General features: G+C 38.3%; 1 protein-coding gene across 1 annotated transcript; it reads right to left on the bottom strand.

Moving 5' to 3' along the window:
• Positions 1–153: 153 nt before the first annotated feature.
• Positions 154–18,248, bottom strand: LOC146382893 (uncharacterized). The gene is made up of 10 exons (XM_084933895.1): positions 18,059–18,248; positions 17,800–17,855; positions 14,992–15,068; positions 14,486–14,716; positions 14,297–14,358; positions 10,289–10,345; positions 9,719–9,882; positions 7,558–7,634; positions 6,639–6,773; positions 154–1,073 (listed from the first exon to the last, which is right to left on the bottom strand). Coding segments are annotated over exons 2-10 (999 nt in total). The 5' UTR covers positions 17,801–17,855; positions 18,059–18,248; the 3' UTR covers positions 154–878.
• Positions 18,249–18,642: the final 394 nt, after the last annotated feature.

The following is an 18,642-nucleotide window of genomic DNA, read 5'->3' as shown; positions in this document are numbered from 1 at the left end:
AATAATAATAATAATAATAATGGATTGGATTCATATAGCGCTTTTCAAGGCACCCAAAGCGCCCTTACAATGCCACTATTCATTCACTCTCGCATTCATACACATTTAATTGATGTACTGTAATTGATGTAAACAAGGAAATACGAGACTTCATTTATTTACTGGTCTCACATTTTATTTGCAAAAGTTTTAACTGCAAAGCAAAAAGATATTCACAAGCAGAAAAAAAGAAAATAAATGCATATCCTAAAAAATGCACTCTCCTGCACCAGTAAAACACGTCATGAACTTGGACCCTTTGATAACTGGTGGATAATGCTTGTTTTTGTGTTGGTCTCAGCTGCACTTGCAGCCATAGCTAAAGGTAAAAATCATTCTATCTGCTACATTTCATGATTTCTTATTTTTTTTGTAATTTCCTTATCAGAAGATTTTAGCAGTAATGCTAACCAAGCTTCTAGCTGGTGTAAATGATGACATGTTTAGCTTTACATCAATTATAAATGCAATAACATTTTATGTTTCTGACAACACAATTTATGGTGTAAAAAAAAAAAAAAAAAAAAAAAAAAAGCACTTTAAAGTTATATGTCAGTTCACAAACTTGATTTTGACCCAAAATGCAATAGGCATTTCAGTGATTCAGTCTAGTTTTAAACATACCCCTTCCTATCACAATGATCCTGTTTGCACATAATACTGTACATGAGTGTTTTGTGTAAATAAATTGCCAGTACTGTTCTTTGAAGAACACAGTAAAAATATAAAATAGTTAAACACTTTAGATAAACTTTGCACATGGAACATTTTTCCACTTTTTTCAAATGGAAAGTGTTGATACTCTATTCTATCTCCTCTATGTTTTAGTGATGTGCGGCTTACGCTTTGGTGTCCGGCTGCTCTATTACTTCATCCAGCTCCTTCACAAAGTTCCTAAGAGCATCTAGGCAACGCTGTTTGATCTCCAGCAGGTTTTTGTCTAGTGGCGCTTGCAGCATTTTATCCAAGCTGGGCTCTTTTTCCACCAGCATATTCACCACCGTGCGAAACGTCTCACAGTCCTGTCTGTAATGCTGTAAACAAAACAATCACATCAGGAATGTCATTATGTATGCAATATCATGACACAACGAATAAAAAACAAAACAAAACAAAACAAAATCAAAGCCACATTATAAAGACATAATAAATTGTTCTATTTGAATGTTATAACTGTGCCCTTATCGTAAAGGGCTGATTTGTGAGAAGGATAGCTGCAAGAATGAAAAGAAAGTCTAAAAGGCAGAAGTGAATCCTGTTCTGATCTGAAACAGTGGCACTAAGAAGGAAGCTGAGCTGAGGTGGTAGAGTTGAAGATGCTCAGGTTTATACTGAGAGAGACCAGGATGGACAGGATTAGAAATATCAGAGGGACAGCTCAGGTCGAGCAGCTTGGAGACAAAATAGAGACACAAGTCTGGTTTGAGCAAGTGAGGAGGAGGCATAGTGGATATATTGTGCAAAGGATGTTGAATATGGAGCTGCCAAGAAGGAGGAAAAGAGGAAGGTTTATAGATGTAATGAAGGAGGACATGTGGAAGGGTTGATGTGACAGAAGAGGGTGCTAGCGATAGGATGAGATTGAGACAGTTTTTTGCTGTGGTGAGTAGTAAAAAAAAAAAAAAAGAATATTATAGTCTTTGATTCTTTTTTTTTTCTTGTTGCCTCTTCAAAATAAAATCTTGAGTCTTTTGGCTTTAAAAGCAACAGATCTTTTTTTTTTTTCAAATTACAAGAAAAGCAAAGGATGTCATTTGGATGTGTAGTTACACAATGAAATCAATTAGAACTAAACCTAAGTAGGTTTTCATACATGTAACATGTATACTTTACTCTTGAAATTAATAATTAAGTCCCAGGTTGAGTTAGTAAGCGCAACATAAATATAAACAGAAATTATTTGTTTGTTATGCACATAAAACAGAGTAAAACTGTGTATGTACAAAAACAGAATACACTTGAAATGTACTGATGTATTTATAAGCCGTCTGAGCAGAAATGATTAAGTAACTAACCTCAAATACAAAGTGAACACTGACAGTTGTTTAAATTATAGTCTAACTACTGTGCTCATGGATACCTGTGAACTTAATGAACCTACTTTTCCCGTATTCATCACATAGGTGTGTGAATGTGAACCTACATTCGTGCACGTCGGCTTATAACAAAATGGACATGAGGTGTCAGATTATGTTAACTTGACTGCAGCATTCTTTCACACCACATTGCAACAAGCTCTCATGTCCCATAGAGATTTTACTGCCGACCCAAAACAGCTATTAAGTTCTTTATTGGAGTCCCAGGTGCAAGCTGACAACATCTTTATCACCTGAGGGAAAATGGCAAAATGCAAGGCCCTTCACTGACTCTGCACAGAGGTTTAGGGCTACACCAGCCTGTTAAGGAGGACTATGGGACATCAGAGTCTTCCAGAGTTCAGCCGCAATCACATCTACAATCAAGGTCACTGGAGAACTTGAAACAGCCACTCTGCAGGTGATCAAGCAGCAAATATATATCAAAATAAAGCCAGTGCAAAAAAAATAAAAAAATTAATATCATTTCTAGCTAGTTTTCAATTTTTTTGGTTATCTCAACTATTGATAACAACTTGATCAAACAGAAGACAGTCCTTGCTCAGTTTTGCACATGTCTGGAGACGTGACCTACTTCTTTAAAGTAATGACTTAATTAAACAGTCTCAGCATCCTTATGTTAGAAGTACTACTTATCTGTGTCATGTTCAGACCACAAAGCCATTTTAGGACTGTGGGGTGTGCAGGCATTAGTTGCGGAACTAAAATTAGCCAACTGTATCTCATCTACTATTATCAGTCTGTTAAAATACAATAAAACACACACCATCAGCTTTGCTAACTTTGAAAAGAAAAAATGTTGCCTGTCAACTTAAATCAGCGTCCGTGCTTAAACAGAAAGTGAGGTTAACCGGTTAAACACTATATTCCAGGGTTCTGTCAGTGCTGGGGAAATTAAAAACCACAGCTGCTGTTTCTTTGCCTAGAAACATATCATGTAATGTCAGGCTAACTCAAAATTGTGTATCCATCAGTCTGAAGCATTTAGAAATTTACTGCCATAACCTAACCTTACCTGCTGAGAATTTAATAAAAGTTATGTGTCTCCAATATGTAATTTGCTAAATCGTTTAACTGTCATTATTGTAAATCTAGAATATTTTAAAAAATATTAATTTACCACAGTCAAAATCTGAGAGGGAGTTGAGCCAGGTGGGGCTTTAAACACGCGGAAAAGGTCAAAGAAACAAGAATAACATTCACTCCTGAACAATATGGATGGAAACAGATCACCACATGGGAGCCATTTACTGTGTTTTCAAGAAAAAGAGGCTACTGAGCAAACCTGTTCGAGAGGGAAAAAAAATCCCAGGCGCTGGGTCTGGTTAAAACGTTATGTGAAAATTACACACAAAACTTGGAGAGTGAAAATGAACGGTCTTCATTGTATGCTGTTCTTGATAATTACAATTAAGTTAAAAAAAAAAACTGCCTCCAGCCTCTTTAGTTATCCTTTTTATATCATTCCTCTCTCACTTCACAGCTGAACCAGCCACAGCATGTTCAGATGCCTAATTCTCGCTTATTTGTTCATTCTTGCATCTTTAACACACCTTCTTCGCTTTAGACCATTTGAAACAAGGCTAAAGGAAAAATTAATCAAATATTAGGTGAGTAAATAACTATTATGAATGAATGTTGATGCAATATAGGTTATTATCACTGTATTTCAATATGCATTGTACACATACACACAAAGGGAAGGCTGTTTAGAATGAATCTGACAGAAATATCCCAGACTGTGGGAGATGTTTGGACTGCGGCGGATGTCTTAATGTCTGCAGATCATGTCATGTGAAATTTGCAACCCCACATAATGATAGACTTCAGCACGACCACAAGGAAGTGAGCGACTCACGACACGTGTGGCCACTAAGCTGAGGGTCAGCTTCATACAGCAACGCGTGGGCCCCTTTTCTCTGTCGACCTGCAAAACCATTTGTCCTTCTAACAGTTGCAACTATTTTCTACTAACAAATTTATCTCCTAAGAAAAGATCTGTCCTTCTTGAACATTTGCACAAAGTAAAAATCATTTAGAAAAAAAGCCTGGTCCAAATGTGAGAGGAAACATGGGCTAAGTGAGACACAAACATGTGGTATAATGCCCAACGCACCAATCCCACCCCTTTAATCGCCTTCGGGTTGATTTTGTTTGCCATCTTTCAAAACAAAACCATGTCTGAGCTCTTCCCAAGTTACAGCCTTTCTTGGCGGTAATTACATTTTCACTTCATTAAATCCCACGGACACTGTTTTACATGCTTGAAAGAATCAAAACAGACTTGAGAATGCTTCATTTGCTTCATTTTTCTGAAGGATTAACAACCGATGTATATGTACAACATACTGAACAACTGTGGGGAGACTATTATTTCTAGAAGAAATGTTTCTATTTCGCATGAACTAATAGGAAGTGTGTTTCTGACCTCAGCATGCTCTTAATGTTGTGAGTAAAGGTTGCGGTGAGGTTCTGCCTAAGTTCCTTCTCTGGAGTGGGAGCTATGGGCTGATTTTTAAGCCTGATACTACGGGCCCACACAGGACGGACCGGAGCCCCAGGAGAAATGGCAACACTAGGGGCCTTAAGGAGGAGCCTTAAAAAGCAGGCTTCTGCCCAAATCGGATGTTTGTGGAGGTCCAGATTGTGAACATACAGACAGGAGTGTGCAGTGGAATAGTGTGTGGGGGCTGGGAAGTAAAGGCTTTGAGTGAAATTATACATACGGCTCTCACATGGATGTTTAGTGAGGCTCTGTTCAAATGAGCACTGATGCAGGCAGGGGTCCTGCATAATAAGGGAAGTAGGGTAATGACTTGAGGGCTGGTACACATTAGGGGATATTAAAAGAGCCATTTTAATCACTCAAGCTGCAAACCGGACCTCTCAATGGAGGGGCTAATAGTTGAAATGGATATGTTTCATTTGGGCTGATTGAGATGATGAATGTACTTCTAGGGAAAATCACTCCCAGGCACTTAGCTTTGGTGTGATATTGAAATATGGATGTTTTCTAAGTTTCTACTCTGTTGTTGTTATTTTACATGTTCAGACTTGTTCTGTGGTCACTTTAAAGAATAATAAACTGATCCTCTGCCCATCTGTTGCAACAGAAAAAAAAAAGAGAAGGAGTTATGCACTTTTAACTTAATGTTCACACACTCAGACTCTGATGGATGCAACTTGGTGTCCAGTATTTTGCTCAAGGATACTTCGACATGCAGGTTGGAGAATCCAGGGTTCGAACCACCAACCTTCCGATAAGCACATTACCCACTCTACCTCCCAGGCCATCGCCTCCCTATGATGGCTTCAGACAGTATGTTATAAGCTCTTGGGATGCAATGAGTCACTGCATTAAATCTATCTGCGACTGAATGAGCCTCATGCAGGGATGTCCACAAATGATTAAAACTTGTAGAAAAAAGCTCATTTTGAAACGACAAACATTTTTATAAAAAGAACACATTTTTTTTAACCAATGTATTGACTCAGTAGCCCGTCTCTGCTTGCTACCTGATCGGCTCATTTCGGCATTCCTTCAGAGTGACCGAGCACTATGTGGTTTTGACTGCGCCTGTGGCAGATGTTACAGTAAAGGCGCAGTTGAGGTTGCTGCCTCTCACCACGTCTTTAAATGGCAGGGTAAGCATGTGTGTGCTAATGCCAAGAGATGTACCACACTGTGTGTGGGCCGCCTGCATCCTGCAGGGCAATTCCTGCACTGCTTTAACTGGAATAGATAAGTAGTACTGTAGTGTAAAGTGATGAAGGGGATGGAAAAAGTGCAACTCCAAATAGCAGGCCGCGAGAGGCATCGCAAACTGAGGTGCTAAGCATTTTTCTGCTTACTCATCCTCTTTTTCTACAAGAAAAATATGATTCTCACATATAAGCTACAACAAGCCGAGGCATAGCTTGTACTTATTGCTCCATGACTTACAGTGATACATAAAGTCAAGCATAAAGTCACTCAAACATGTACAGCAATAGGCCACCGCACATTGAGGTGACCCTATTAGCATGTCCCAGCTAAAAAAAGTGGTTCACTACGTTTGGTATTTAATAACTTAAGACATCAGCTTAGTTTCTTTCCTGAACCTGTGCCTATGTCTTCTGTAACTGGCTGATCTGAGTGGTGTATAAGTCAGTCATGAGTTGGCCTAAAAAAAAAAGTGAGAGAAACGAGTTACAGTGAGGCGAGTCTGAAGGTTTCACTGGCCAACAGGCGGTTCAGTATCCTGAAACAATACGCAATTAAGCTAATTTCTCTCGTTTCCTGGAAAATCTCAGAAATATAATCTCACCTTTTTAAGGTCAAAAAGATTTTAATTGATGTCGTATTAAAGACCTAGTGATATAATGAAAGAATAATGAAGGGTCAGCCTAAGCAAAGAGCCATATACGTAGTTGTGGTTACCCTTAGTTACATTATCCAAAGCAACATATAAAGTAAAGTGAATTCACAGAAGGTAGACAGTTTCATGGAGGAAATCTTACTACCGTCTCAATTTCCAGAGCCTTCGCCTTAATGGCCTCCAACCGGCGAGCCTTGATGTCCTGCTCTGGTGTCAGCTTTGGCTCCATGCTGGCAGCCGCCGCCTCTTCCGACTCCGCTGCAGATGCTGAAGTTTTTTCCTGGCGGGCCAAAGGTTAAGGGGTTAGAGCCGAGGGCACCGCGTTTAGAAACTGGCTCTGATTTCAAAGTCTTTCAAATGGAGACAACTTTGCTCTCTTACAGGTGTTGAGTTCTTGTTTTCGTGTGTGTCTAATTATGCATGCCACATGTCAACAGTAAACAGAAATGAGGTTACCAGACAGGGTATATCGCTCTGATTACAGAGATAACCTAAAGGAAACCCAACCTTAATGTCCGTGAACCAAAGAGCAAATTTTGCTTATTATTTTTACAGTAACATGCTGATGGAGCTGCCAGATTTTTGCACAATGACCACAAATGTTATACAATATGTTTCACCCATAATAATCCAGATGCACACTTTTTGAGTTTTCTGTTAACTGAATTGAAATCAATTACCAAGGAAACTTATTATATTTATGTAAACGTATTACTAAAATCATCATTTATATATTGTTTATCCTCCTTATCTGAGTAATGCATTCTTAAGATTGATAGGATTTATGTTTCATTAACGCATTCACAGAACTTTCATTTGGCTCAGTGTCCAAGATAAACCAAAAGAATATGTAGATTGTAATGGGATATAAATTGTGAAGGATTACAGCCCCGAATGCAAATATTTTCCTCTTCTGTATTTGCAATGCAATAGTGCAAGTGATATTCTGTAACATCTTCTCATAGCTTGCGTTACCTGCACTTTTTCCAGCTGTTACCACATTTGTCAGTGCACTCAGTTTAAGAGAACAACTATTTGAACCTTCTCAAAAATGTTGCTTTTACCTTTGAAGATGCTGAACTGTGAGGAGACCCTTCCACAGAGCTGCTGGGAGTGTGGCTTGTCACCAGATTGGGTTTATCTGCAGAGAAAAGTAAAATTAGAGTAAGAAAATAAGCAGATAAGCATCCTGAGATAACTATCATACATCTGACTAACGTTACACAGAGGGACCCAAAAAATACATGTTAGTACCCATAAATACATGATTTAAAATCTGGTTTTTGTTGTTGTTTAGTCTTCTTTTTCTAAAGACACCGAACTCTCCCTACTATAATGCCCAATAATGGTAAAACACCACAAAATATTTTTAAAAGATATCCTGGAGGAAAATTTGTTTTTACAGTGAGACATGAGACAGTACCTCACTTATCACAGTGAACAATTTACCACAGCCTTATGAAGCAGCTGAAAAGTATAAGTCACAGTTTTTTTTAATACTCCCTTGTTGGAGCCTCCTACACAATAGTGGTCATGGAGTTCAGCTGTGCCTAAACTGAAATATTGCCGTCTTTGGCTCCAGTGTGTCTAGAAAAAAACAAACAAAAAAACAAATAGAAGCTAGCTGTTTATTTTAATGAAGGATACTTCTCATTTTGATTTAATTGATCTGAGATGAAAGCTAATTGGTGTTTTGCTGTGGGACTATGGAGTCTCCAGATGGCACCAACTTTCACCGCAAAAAGGTTAGACACTGCGATAATGTTGCTCAGAGCAAACAGAAAAACTACAGTGTGAAAGTCAAGCACTTATAATAATAACGAACCATGTTAAATGCAGCGCTAGTTATAACAGCCTAAAGCTATTGTAGGCTATTACACACTCTTACATGAGCGCCAGTCTGCCATAATCTATATGCAATTTAATGTTATAACTGCTCATATAAAAACACAGCACAAACATTCATGTAATGGAAGTAGTTTAATGCAGAATAGTTCTCATTTTTAGACTCACAGCCAAATGCTACATAAAGTGAGTGTACTTGTATTGCTTATTTCAGAATGTGAGAAAATCTGTTATATATACCTGACAACAATTGACTGTAAAAATGTACTTGAACTAAACCCTTTGTGTTCATGACAAAGCCCAGTGTGCCCTATAATCAAACTCCCTTTTTGAGTACTTTGCTGTGCTGCTCTAATTAACATCCCAGATGGTAGTGGAGCAGGGAGGTGCATCTGTTTTCTCACTGTTTTATTACATTTTCAAAGGGCTGTAGAACATGAAGCTCAGCTTTTAACACATAAATACATTTAAGCCTCTCAGAAATCAAAGAAGTGGAGAAATTATTGTCCACACTTCTTACTTTAAATTAATAACTCTGCTTGTGTCAGATCTCTTTAAAACATTCATAAATTTCACTGGCTCAGCAGTGAAAATGACATTTCTGAAGCCTATAAAAGTCACAAAAGTGAAACTGAGTAAAATGACACACCCAGTGTGATTCTGAAGACAGTTTTAAGCTAGTGTATTTAATACATTCTGACTAAAAAAAGAGGTCAGGGTAGAGCCAAAGCCAAACCACCCCAAGCTAAGGGTACCCTTTTCCCAGCCTCTGAAAGTGTGTTTGGTGTTAGCCTAATTACCACCCTAACATTTTTCAGCACACCCTGACCCCACACATTACACACCACCTCTGAAAAACAGATGTTTCACCTGAAGTGGCTTAATTTGTTTAGACATTTTAATTATCTTTGTAAAATTGGGAGTGATTTCTAGTTTCACTACAAAGGATATAACAGTTGCACAGAAAGTGCTGTATTAGGTAAGGCAACTTCACAACTCTCGACCTATCAATGGGCTTTTAGGTTTTTCTCATGCAAAATCAAAGAATGTGCTTTGTTATTAGACGTCCTACTATCTGCTGCCACACCGGGTCACACGATCAAGTTCAACTTATAGGTCGAGGAGAAGAATTGATGTTGGACTATACACATAAAGTGGACTATGAGAAAGAGTTCAAATGCAAATGTGACGTTGAACAACCTGTGATCATCCATGTGAATATCAAGGTATTGTTTTCATAGACTGACCCTTGGTGACCAGTTCTCTCTACACACACTTCCTTTGGCATCTTTTAGCTAATCCCGCTGTGAATCTGTATGCGGGCATTATCAAAAACATTAAAATGAGCTATTTGGCATCCTCAGAGGATTTTACACTTACGCTTTTGCTGTCCCTGCTGATACGTGTAGCTTTTGTCCCCGTCAGGTGAGAAGTTTTTGATGTTTGATCCAGAACGAAGAGGCGGCTGGCCTTCCCTTCTTCCAGGAGAGCGATCCCGCACAATAACTGTAGGCTGAGGGTTCCTATACTCATCATGGTCCTTTCTATGGAGAGCAAACTAATGCCATAAATACTGGTGTCCAAACAAACTGCTTACTGTATGCATAGAAAAGGATTACACAAAAGGCAAACTGGATTTCTCTTTATATAACTGATTGTAATGTAACCCACAAAAATATCCCAGATTGTGTTCATCTGGAAGTAGCACTTGGATAACAAAAAAGAAGCCACTTGGATGAGTGACAAAATGTTTTTCCCACTGACAATGTTACATCCAGATGAACAGAATCGACTTTCTGTGGTTTCCTTATCTGAATAACTGAACATGCATCAAGACTGGATCGTAATTCATATTCCAAATTCAAGCTTTGTTTGCAAACAGTTAAGAGGATGTCAACACCCAGAAATGCACGTGAGGGCACTGACTTGGCTTTTCTGTCGCGCACTGACCTTTGAGTAGGGCCTCCCCGACCTCTGTTGCGAAAATGGTGTCCTCGACCACTCTTTCTAAGTCAGAACACAACAGAAAAAAAAGGCAGATTTAAGCACTAGCGAATGAAGCAGTTTAGTTAGAAGCACATTTAAAGTAATCTATGAAAGTTGAGTTCAAAATGCTATTTTAGTTACGATTGCTGGTATTAAAAACAAATGTGCAGGTTATGCATCAATGACTCTGTCAGATTAGTTTTCCTGCTTCCATCACCAATGAAAAGGACTTGAAAGACTCCGTGGGGTACTGATAAATTTCTGGAACTAAGGCAATCTTCCACTTTGGCAAAAGCAACTGTTGGCTGGAAAATGGACTTATTATGGTCTTCCCTCACTATGATCTGTCCTCAATTTCATGCAGCTTGTAGCTACGGTAAGAACGCACTGACACTAAATCTGTTCTTTATTTACCATTAAATACAATTTCGGAGCATTTTTGCAACATTTGATAGCCCCAGCATAATTAAATCACCATAGTTCCTTACACATCGACTTCACAATTCTCCAAACTCAAAGCTTGTGTTCAAATAACCTCCAGAACAATTTAAAGGCACCTGGCTGTCACGACCTCTGCTTGAACCCAATCCTCATCTCAAACAAAAAGCAGGTCTAACAAGGGCTCAAACTTTTACGACTCATGGCCCGTTTGAAGTAGCAGACTTAGCATGCCATTTGCCAAACACTGTCATTTTATGCAGTCCAAAACAAACATTAAAGGTAGAAAAAAAGCTTGTGTATCTTATTTAGAAGTCAGAAAACAACAAAAGAGAGTAAAGCGTTTATCAGACATGCGTTCACAGACAAATGACATACATTCAAAGGTTCATGTCTGCACATGAGTGCTCTTCATTCTTATAGTCAAGAGTTAAATGTATAATTTCCAGTAAGTAATAATAGTAATTTGTATATTTATCCACGCAGACAACTTTTAATTTAGAGAGTGACTAATTAGTGCCTGAGCTGTGTCTTTATTCCCTGTCTGCATGAGTCCTGCTCGGTCTTACGGAGCAAAGAGTACCTAGAGTTTATATCTTGTGCTGGGATTGTAAGAGTAATTTTACATTTGTCAGCTTGGCCTCGTTAGTAACCTTTACATAAAATGAATCTGACTTCCAGCTCTTTGGTAATGATGAAATGACTCAAAAAAAGAGCTGTACCTTGGCAGAACAACCAGAAGCATAAACTTTCTCTAAACTAAACACTTCATTTACACAGTTCTGATTGTGAAGCAATATTACACCAGTGCTGCTGAGGAACTGACAGAACTCTTGGCTATGCATTGTGACACAAATAGGAACAATACTGAAATTTTTAGTCATTGCAATCTTTGTTTAAAATACCCTCCTTTTCTACTCACAGAAAACACCTGACAAATCCAAAGCTCACGTAAAGGCTCAATAATTACACAAGCAAGTCAAATTAAATGGGCGTAGGGCTGTGCGATATGACCAAAATCTCATATCCCGATATAAGACATCTATCGTCCGATAATGATATAAATCACAAAAATTTAACATTTTCTGTAAATTCTGTGAATCTCGGGCAGCTCGACTTGCGGGAAGTGTTTCCAGCTGCGTGTCATGTAGCTGGAGTCAAGTGTTTTAACCGATGTATGAAACTATACATTTTTAGACATAAGTTGTAACAGCCGCCGTTTTCTTTGTGAGTATTTATTACACGGCGTGCTGCGGGGAAAAGCCTGTTCTAACGTTTGAGTCTAAGGTTTATTTTTTTTAGCACCTGGCGGCTCTTTTTTACTTCTCATCCGTAAATAATCTGCTCTTTCACGTGATTCAGTTTATTTTGAAAAGTCTCAACAGGATCTTGAGCTTTATTGTGAAAGGTTTATGTGCAACATAAACAAGCGGACACGCGATGCTGTTACCGTCGTTGTTGCTAACCACAACGCATAAAAACAGGCGCTTGTCCGTCCGTAGTGTGGTTATATTAAATATAAGAGAAAGAGAGAACTTTAAGAAATTAATATAGCCACTACAGTGACCATCAGAACGATGAAAAAATATTGCCGTAAACAGTTTATTTTGCGACACCACGAAACAAACGATAGCGTAAAATGAAACGATAGACGTTTTTATATCGTCATCCGATATATATCGTTATATCGAACAGCCATAAATGGGCGTCTTTGTAATTTTACAGTTAAACAGTACAGAATTCTTTCTTTAGTTGTTGTGCAGTGGGTGAGACTGATATAAGTGGGGAATCTGGTAACTAACTGTGAAAATATTCACTTGATTTTAAAGTATTTTTTCATTAATCAAAAACTATAGATTTAGTTTAGAATTACACAGAAAGCAGGTTGTACTACATACTGTATGACCACTCTGTGCATTCTGGGTTTTTACAATTTTACCGAAATGCTTCATTTTAAGGTTCATCTACAATGTCACTGTCAGCATTTTACAAGTTATGATAACTCTAACGTGGCAATCCAGCAGTGTCAGCATGAAAAAAAAGAAGGGGCAAATTTAAAAATGTGATATATGAGCTTACAATTTAAGCTGGCAAAATGCTTTTTTAATGCCAGGCATTCCTTCACAAGCTTTAAATAATATGCACCTAACAGAATTACTGCATCATACATATTCAAGATTAAATGACAACCTGAAATTATCTAATATTCATTTAGGAATATTAGGAACTTTAGGAAAATAAGGCCAGAAATTAAATAAGACCTGCTGCTCAGAGTGTCTGAGACATGTATGTGTATATGGGTGTGTGTGTGTGTGTGTGTGTGTTTGGGTGGGTGGGTGTTTAACTGTGGACAGAGTGTCCAGCTGTTTTTCCTCTCAGGGTGGGGTTGTCTGACTTAGTGAGTAGACACTAGTGGCCTTTGTCCCCTTCTGTAGCCTGGTATGACTCCTTGAAAGTGAGGCTTGGGCCTATAAACTGGTGGTATGTCGAAGTGGCCAACGAGAAAAGAGTGTCTGCTGATGTAGCTGCTAAGAAACCACTTTTAAGGAAAAGCAGTAAGCAGAAGAGATTTGTTTGGGCCAAGAAACACAAAGAAAGGACATTAGACCAGGGGAAATCAGTGCTTTAATCTTATAAGTCCAAATTTGAAATCTTTAGCTCTACCCACTGTGTCTTTGTGCGACGCAGAAAAGGTGAAGGGATGGTCTCTACATGCATGGTTTCCACCATGAAATATGGAAGAGGAGGTGTGATGGTGTGGGGGTGCTTTGCTGACGACACTGATGGGGATTTATTCAAAACTGAAGGTACACTGAACCAGCACGGCTACTACAGGATCCTGCAGTAATATGCCATCCCATCCGGTTTACGTTTAGTTGGGCCATCATTTATTTTTCAACAGGACAATGACCCCAAACACACCTCCAAGCTGTGTAGGGCTGTTTGACCAAGTAGGAAAGTGATGGAGTATTGCACCAGATGTGCTGGCCTTCACAGTCACCTGACCTAAACCCCATCAAGATGGTTTGGGATGAGATGGACCGCAAAGTGAAGGCAAAAGGGCCAACAAGTGCTCAGCGTCTCTGGGAACTCCTTCAAGACTCTTCGAAAATCATTTCAGATGACTGCCTCATTTAGCTCATCGAGAGAATGCCAAGGGTGTGCAAAGCAGAAATCAACGCAAAGGGTGGCTATTTTCAAGAAACTTTTTTGATGTTTTTCAAACTTTTTGTTTACTGCATAATTCCATATGTGTTCATTCATAGTTTTGATCCCTTCAGTTAGAATCTACAAAGTAAACAGTCATGTAAATAAAGAAAAACCATGAAATAAGAAGGTGTGTTCAAACTTTTGATTGAGCTTACTTTTTAAAAGACAGAACTCTGCCACCATCTAGTGGTCAATAGAATGTATTACACAAAGAGAATTCATCAGAGTTGAGATCTGACACAAAGTAATGGAGATGAAATATAAAAAGCAAAAATTGTTGACAATTGAATACCTTAAAAAAAACAAAAAGAATGAACATACTACCTTGAGCTTAACTGATGCCTCAAATCATCTCTGCTATAACACTGCTGAGAATACGGTGCCTCCTGAAAAAAAGAAAAAAAATCACAATCACAATTTCAGTAACTTTAATGGCGAAAGGCCACAAATGCAGATTTAACACAACACAGATTCAGGCTTCTGAACCACACTTGCAAATCAAGTTTATCGTACACTTTGGTGGGGAGAGGAATTTCTACGGAAATTGCCAAAGTTGAGATTTTCATCAAAGCCTCGTTGATTGTTCACTGGATAACTGCTGTCATCAGAATAGCCTCTTCCATCATGGTAATCACGAGGACCTCCATACCATGGGTCATCATTAAATCTTCTGTCTAATTCCGCTCCCGGCCGTGGCATGTGGGACCTCTTTTCGACAATATTTACAACCCGCTGAACTGTCACCTGAAATAACAGCACAACACATTTGACATTTCAGAGCATACTATCCTTAATGCAGCATCAAATAGAATAAGAGAAACATGTCTAAAATTTCTGAGTGTCAAAAGACTTGGAAAGAACACTGACCTCCTAAAAAGTGGTCAAATACTCATCAACACACTACATACTCTGTCTACAAGACTATAGTAATGATAACATCATAACACCAGAGATTTCTACTAATAAAATTCTTTTCACTAAATACAAATGAATTAGTCATGAAAAGCACATCCTCTCACCTCTCTTCCATCCACTGGTAAGAAGTGTTCTTCATATGCTTCTCTAATAAATGATTTTCGGCCATGTCGATATGCCACTGCAAAAAAACAACAACAAAAAAACATTTTAAAAAAGAGGATTAAATAGCTGTTTATCAATATAGACACTATTATAACATTGCTCTACAGTAGGGCTGCCACGATTAGTCGACTAGTCACGATTACGTCGACTATCAAAATCGTCGACGACTGATTTAATAGTCGACGCGTCGTTTGAAGCTTTGTAAGATCCCAAAAGATGTAGGAATAATTAGTAGGATTTAAGAGTGTAATAACGGACTGAAACACAAGATGGCAGCACTGCATGTACAAGGATGCCAGCTGCTGTTAAACCCCGGAGAAGAAGAAGTAGCTCTGTCCCAGAATTCATAGCGCAGCCCAGCTCAGTTTACAACAATGGCGGCAGCTAGTTAGTTTTAATATTACTCTTATTATTCTTTCTGGGTCACAAAATAAACGTTTAACATATTTTCAGGCGAGTATGTAACTGTGTAAACCTCAAATACCTGCTCAGTTTATCAAGACACCACATATTTTCAAAAGCGCTCCAACGTTTTCGGACACGTCTGTTACCCACTAGCTCGATAGCTAGCCGGGGCAAGGCTCACTAGAGCCCGTTTTCAAATCCACCACCGTCTTTCGCTACTCAGGTTAAACATATATAAGTCACTTAGATAACTTAAAAATGTTATTGTTTGGCTTTTTTTTTTGTATTTTATTTGTTCCTGAGTAAATCGGTTTGGCTGAGATTAAAGTTATAGTTTTTACACAGCTGAATAAACTTCAACCAGACAACTGATTATCAGAAGTGTGAGATGCTCGAGAATATACTCCGGTGTCCCGTTATATTTTAGATAGCAAGGAGCTTATTAAACTTCACCGAAACAATCTGCAAATTTCATTAAAATTTAATAAACTATCATCTTGTCTTTATTTTTAGTTAGCACATCCCTTACACACTTAAAGCTGTAAGCTAATGATAGTTATATAAGAGCAGATGCTGCTGGTGCAATAAGCTGTACGTTTTACAGCTTATTGCATGATCTGATTAGTCGACTAATCGCAAAAATAATCGGTGACTAGTCGACTATCAAAATAATCGTTTGTGGCAGCCCTACTCTACAGTCAGCCAAAATAAAGACAACGTTTTAAAGAATGATCTTAATACATCAATGATCTCTCCTCATCAGAGATATTCTACTCTTTATGTAAGGCAGGGAAAAAAAGGTTTGATGATTACGCACACGATTCTTTCACTACTCCTCTTAAACTCAGGGAACCCAGCCTGTAGACAACCCTTATCAGGTAGTGTGATATGAACAGGATATAGAAAACTAAAATTTAAAATTGTACTTTCTGAGCCCCGTTTTGCTGTTAGACACGAACTTTTCGGGTCATTTATGAGTGTCACATTGGAAGGATGTCCAAGGGAAGGAGACAAACCGAGAAAAACCTTACTGCCAAGAGTTGTGCTAACGCTGGCGCAGCAGAGGATGCTAGTGCATCCCCCCCCCTTAATTTTTTTCTTTTCTTTTATGAGTCTGTTTGTTGTTGTTTTTTGTTTTTGTTTGTTTTTTTTCTCTGTCTTTTTGGTTTAGTTGGGCAGCAGGCTGCCAATTATTTGTTGTTTTAAGGGTCAGTGTGGGAACAAGATTGAAATTTTGGAAAATTCTGAAGCATTTTGCGTTATTGTATACATTGCATTCAAACCTTTGTCTAATAAAAAGACTTTTGATAGAAAAAAAAAAGAAAACTGAAATGGATGCCTGATGATCTCTCAAACTATTCTAGCTAGAAAAACTAGACTAGAAAAAAACTTCACTTCATGGTGTTTTGTGAGTTCTCAAAAGTGATGTTCTTGGCACAGACATCATTTCAAGCAGACTCTACAATATATGTCTGAAAACCACACATATAAACATTTAGGGTAGTTATAGCTCAGGAGGCAAAGCGGGTCTTCTGCTAATCAAAACATTGGTGAAAATAGGCTTTAAAGTCTAGACTGATTCATGCAAATGTTCATTGCTTATGGATTAGATTTTATGGTTTTGATGGCCAAAGGGATGACTTATCACATAATGAGAATTTGTGCTGAAGCCTGCAGCTGCCATGCACAAGTGTCTCTCTTGTCTTCTCTCTTGTCTTTTTTTTTAAGACTAGAGTGCTCAAATCCAGAGATCTGATGGCTTTAAATCACAACTTGATTTTTGGCAAAATCCCATCTCATCAAACTAGAGGAGATAACAAAGGCATGTAAGTTAACACAGGGTGGCACTGTAAGTACTCTGGGATAAAACCCCAAGCTCAGCTTGAGCCTTTTGTGTGTGGAGTTTGCCTGCTCCCCCTTTACACCGGTATCCTACCACAGTCAAAAGTCATCTGTTGAGTTAATTGGAGATTAGTAAATGTGGATCTTAGAGTGTTTTGTTATCTGTAAATCTGTGTTAGTCCTATTATGCCTGGTGACCTGTTCAGAGTGTCCCCTGCCTCTCATCCTCTGTCAGCTGGGACAGGCTCCAACCACCAGTGAATTGGTCAAGGGTTTGGTAAGAGTTTAAGAAAACGGATGAGCGTCTACACAGACAGAGACAAATGAATCCATCCTTGGAAACTGAAGAGATTGAGAAACGCATAACAATATATCGCAGTCTCAAATGAACTTGCTCAGGGCACTGAACACAGTAGAAGAGCCAAAAACGTTCCCTTATGAGCTCAGATCTGTATTATAATGTACCAGTAACGCACCGAAAAGTTAGTATATTTACTTACTACCAAAAGAATGTTTTTGGTTCTCCGTCAAGATGTTTCAGTTGCGAATGATGAACCTGTAAGAAAGAAAAAAGTATTTAGGGAAAGCAAACCATGCGTGACCACATCATAGGGCCATTTCTGTTAAATACTAAATACGTGACTCTGCCAGTTTTTTGTATTATGCTGCTCTAAATCAGGGACATAGCTGTTTTATCTATGTTATTACCAATGCTAGCTAGCTAAGCTAACACATGAGGCGAGGTCTTCAGAAACTCACCAAGTAGTGATTTCTGTGTCTCTCACCGCGACGTCCACATTATAGAATCCGCCTATCGCAAAAAGGCTCCCATAAATAGATACAAATTATACGAAAGTCCAAACTATTCAAAAGTAAAACCAAAACAAACCCAGCAACACTGCAAAGCAGCACCCTGCACTGATTCTTATTTTCTATTTTGAACAAATTTAATAACAACGTTCATGCCATCTCATAGCGCCACCTAGCGCGCCGGAGTATACAAATCAGAATACAATTTACGTTATATACAGCATAATAAGCCTAGTCCTACATGATAACCGTCTTTAATGGTCATTGATTTGTTTTATTCTTAAACTCTCTGCAATGTTTAATAAGAAAAATAATTTAAGCTATATTTTGACTAAAATAAGACTAAACCAAACCTGTGACTAAAGAGTGTTTACTTAAAATGATACTACCCTTCCTTGAGTTTAAAACAGCTCCTCTTCTTACAGTAACCTCCAAAATCTCATCCTTACCAAACTCTTATATTTGTTGTTGCAAATATAACCTTCAGGACCCTACTTTCAATTAACTCTTCATTTTCGTTTCATTGTTTTTTG

This window comes from Perissodus microlepis, chromosome 7 (assembly GCF_051167445.1).
Source record: "Perissodus microlepis isolate ML-2025 ecotype Zambia chromosome 7, ASM5116744v1, whole genome shotgun sequence".
NCBI classification, from domain to species: domain Eukaryota; kingdom Metazoa; phylum Chordata; class Actinopteri; order Cichliformes; family Cichlidae; genus Perissodus; species Perissodus microlepis.
This window is presented reverse-complemented; position numbering and strand designations above follow the sequence as displayed.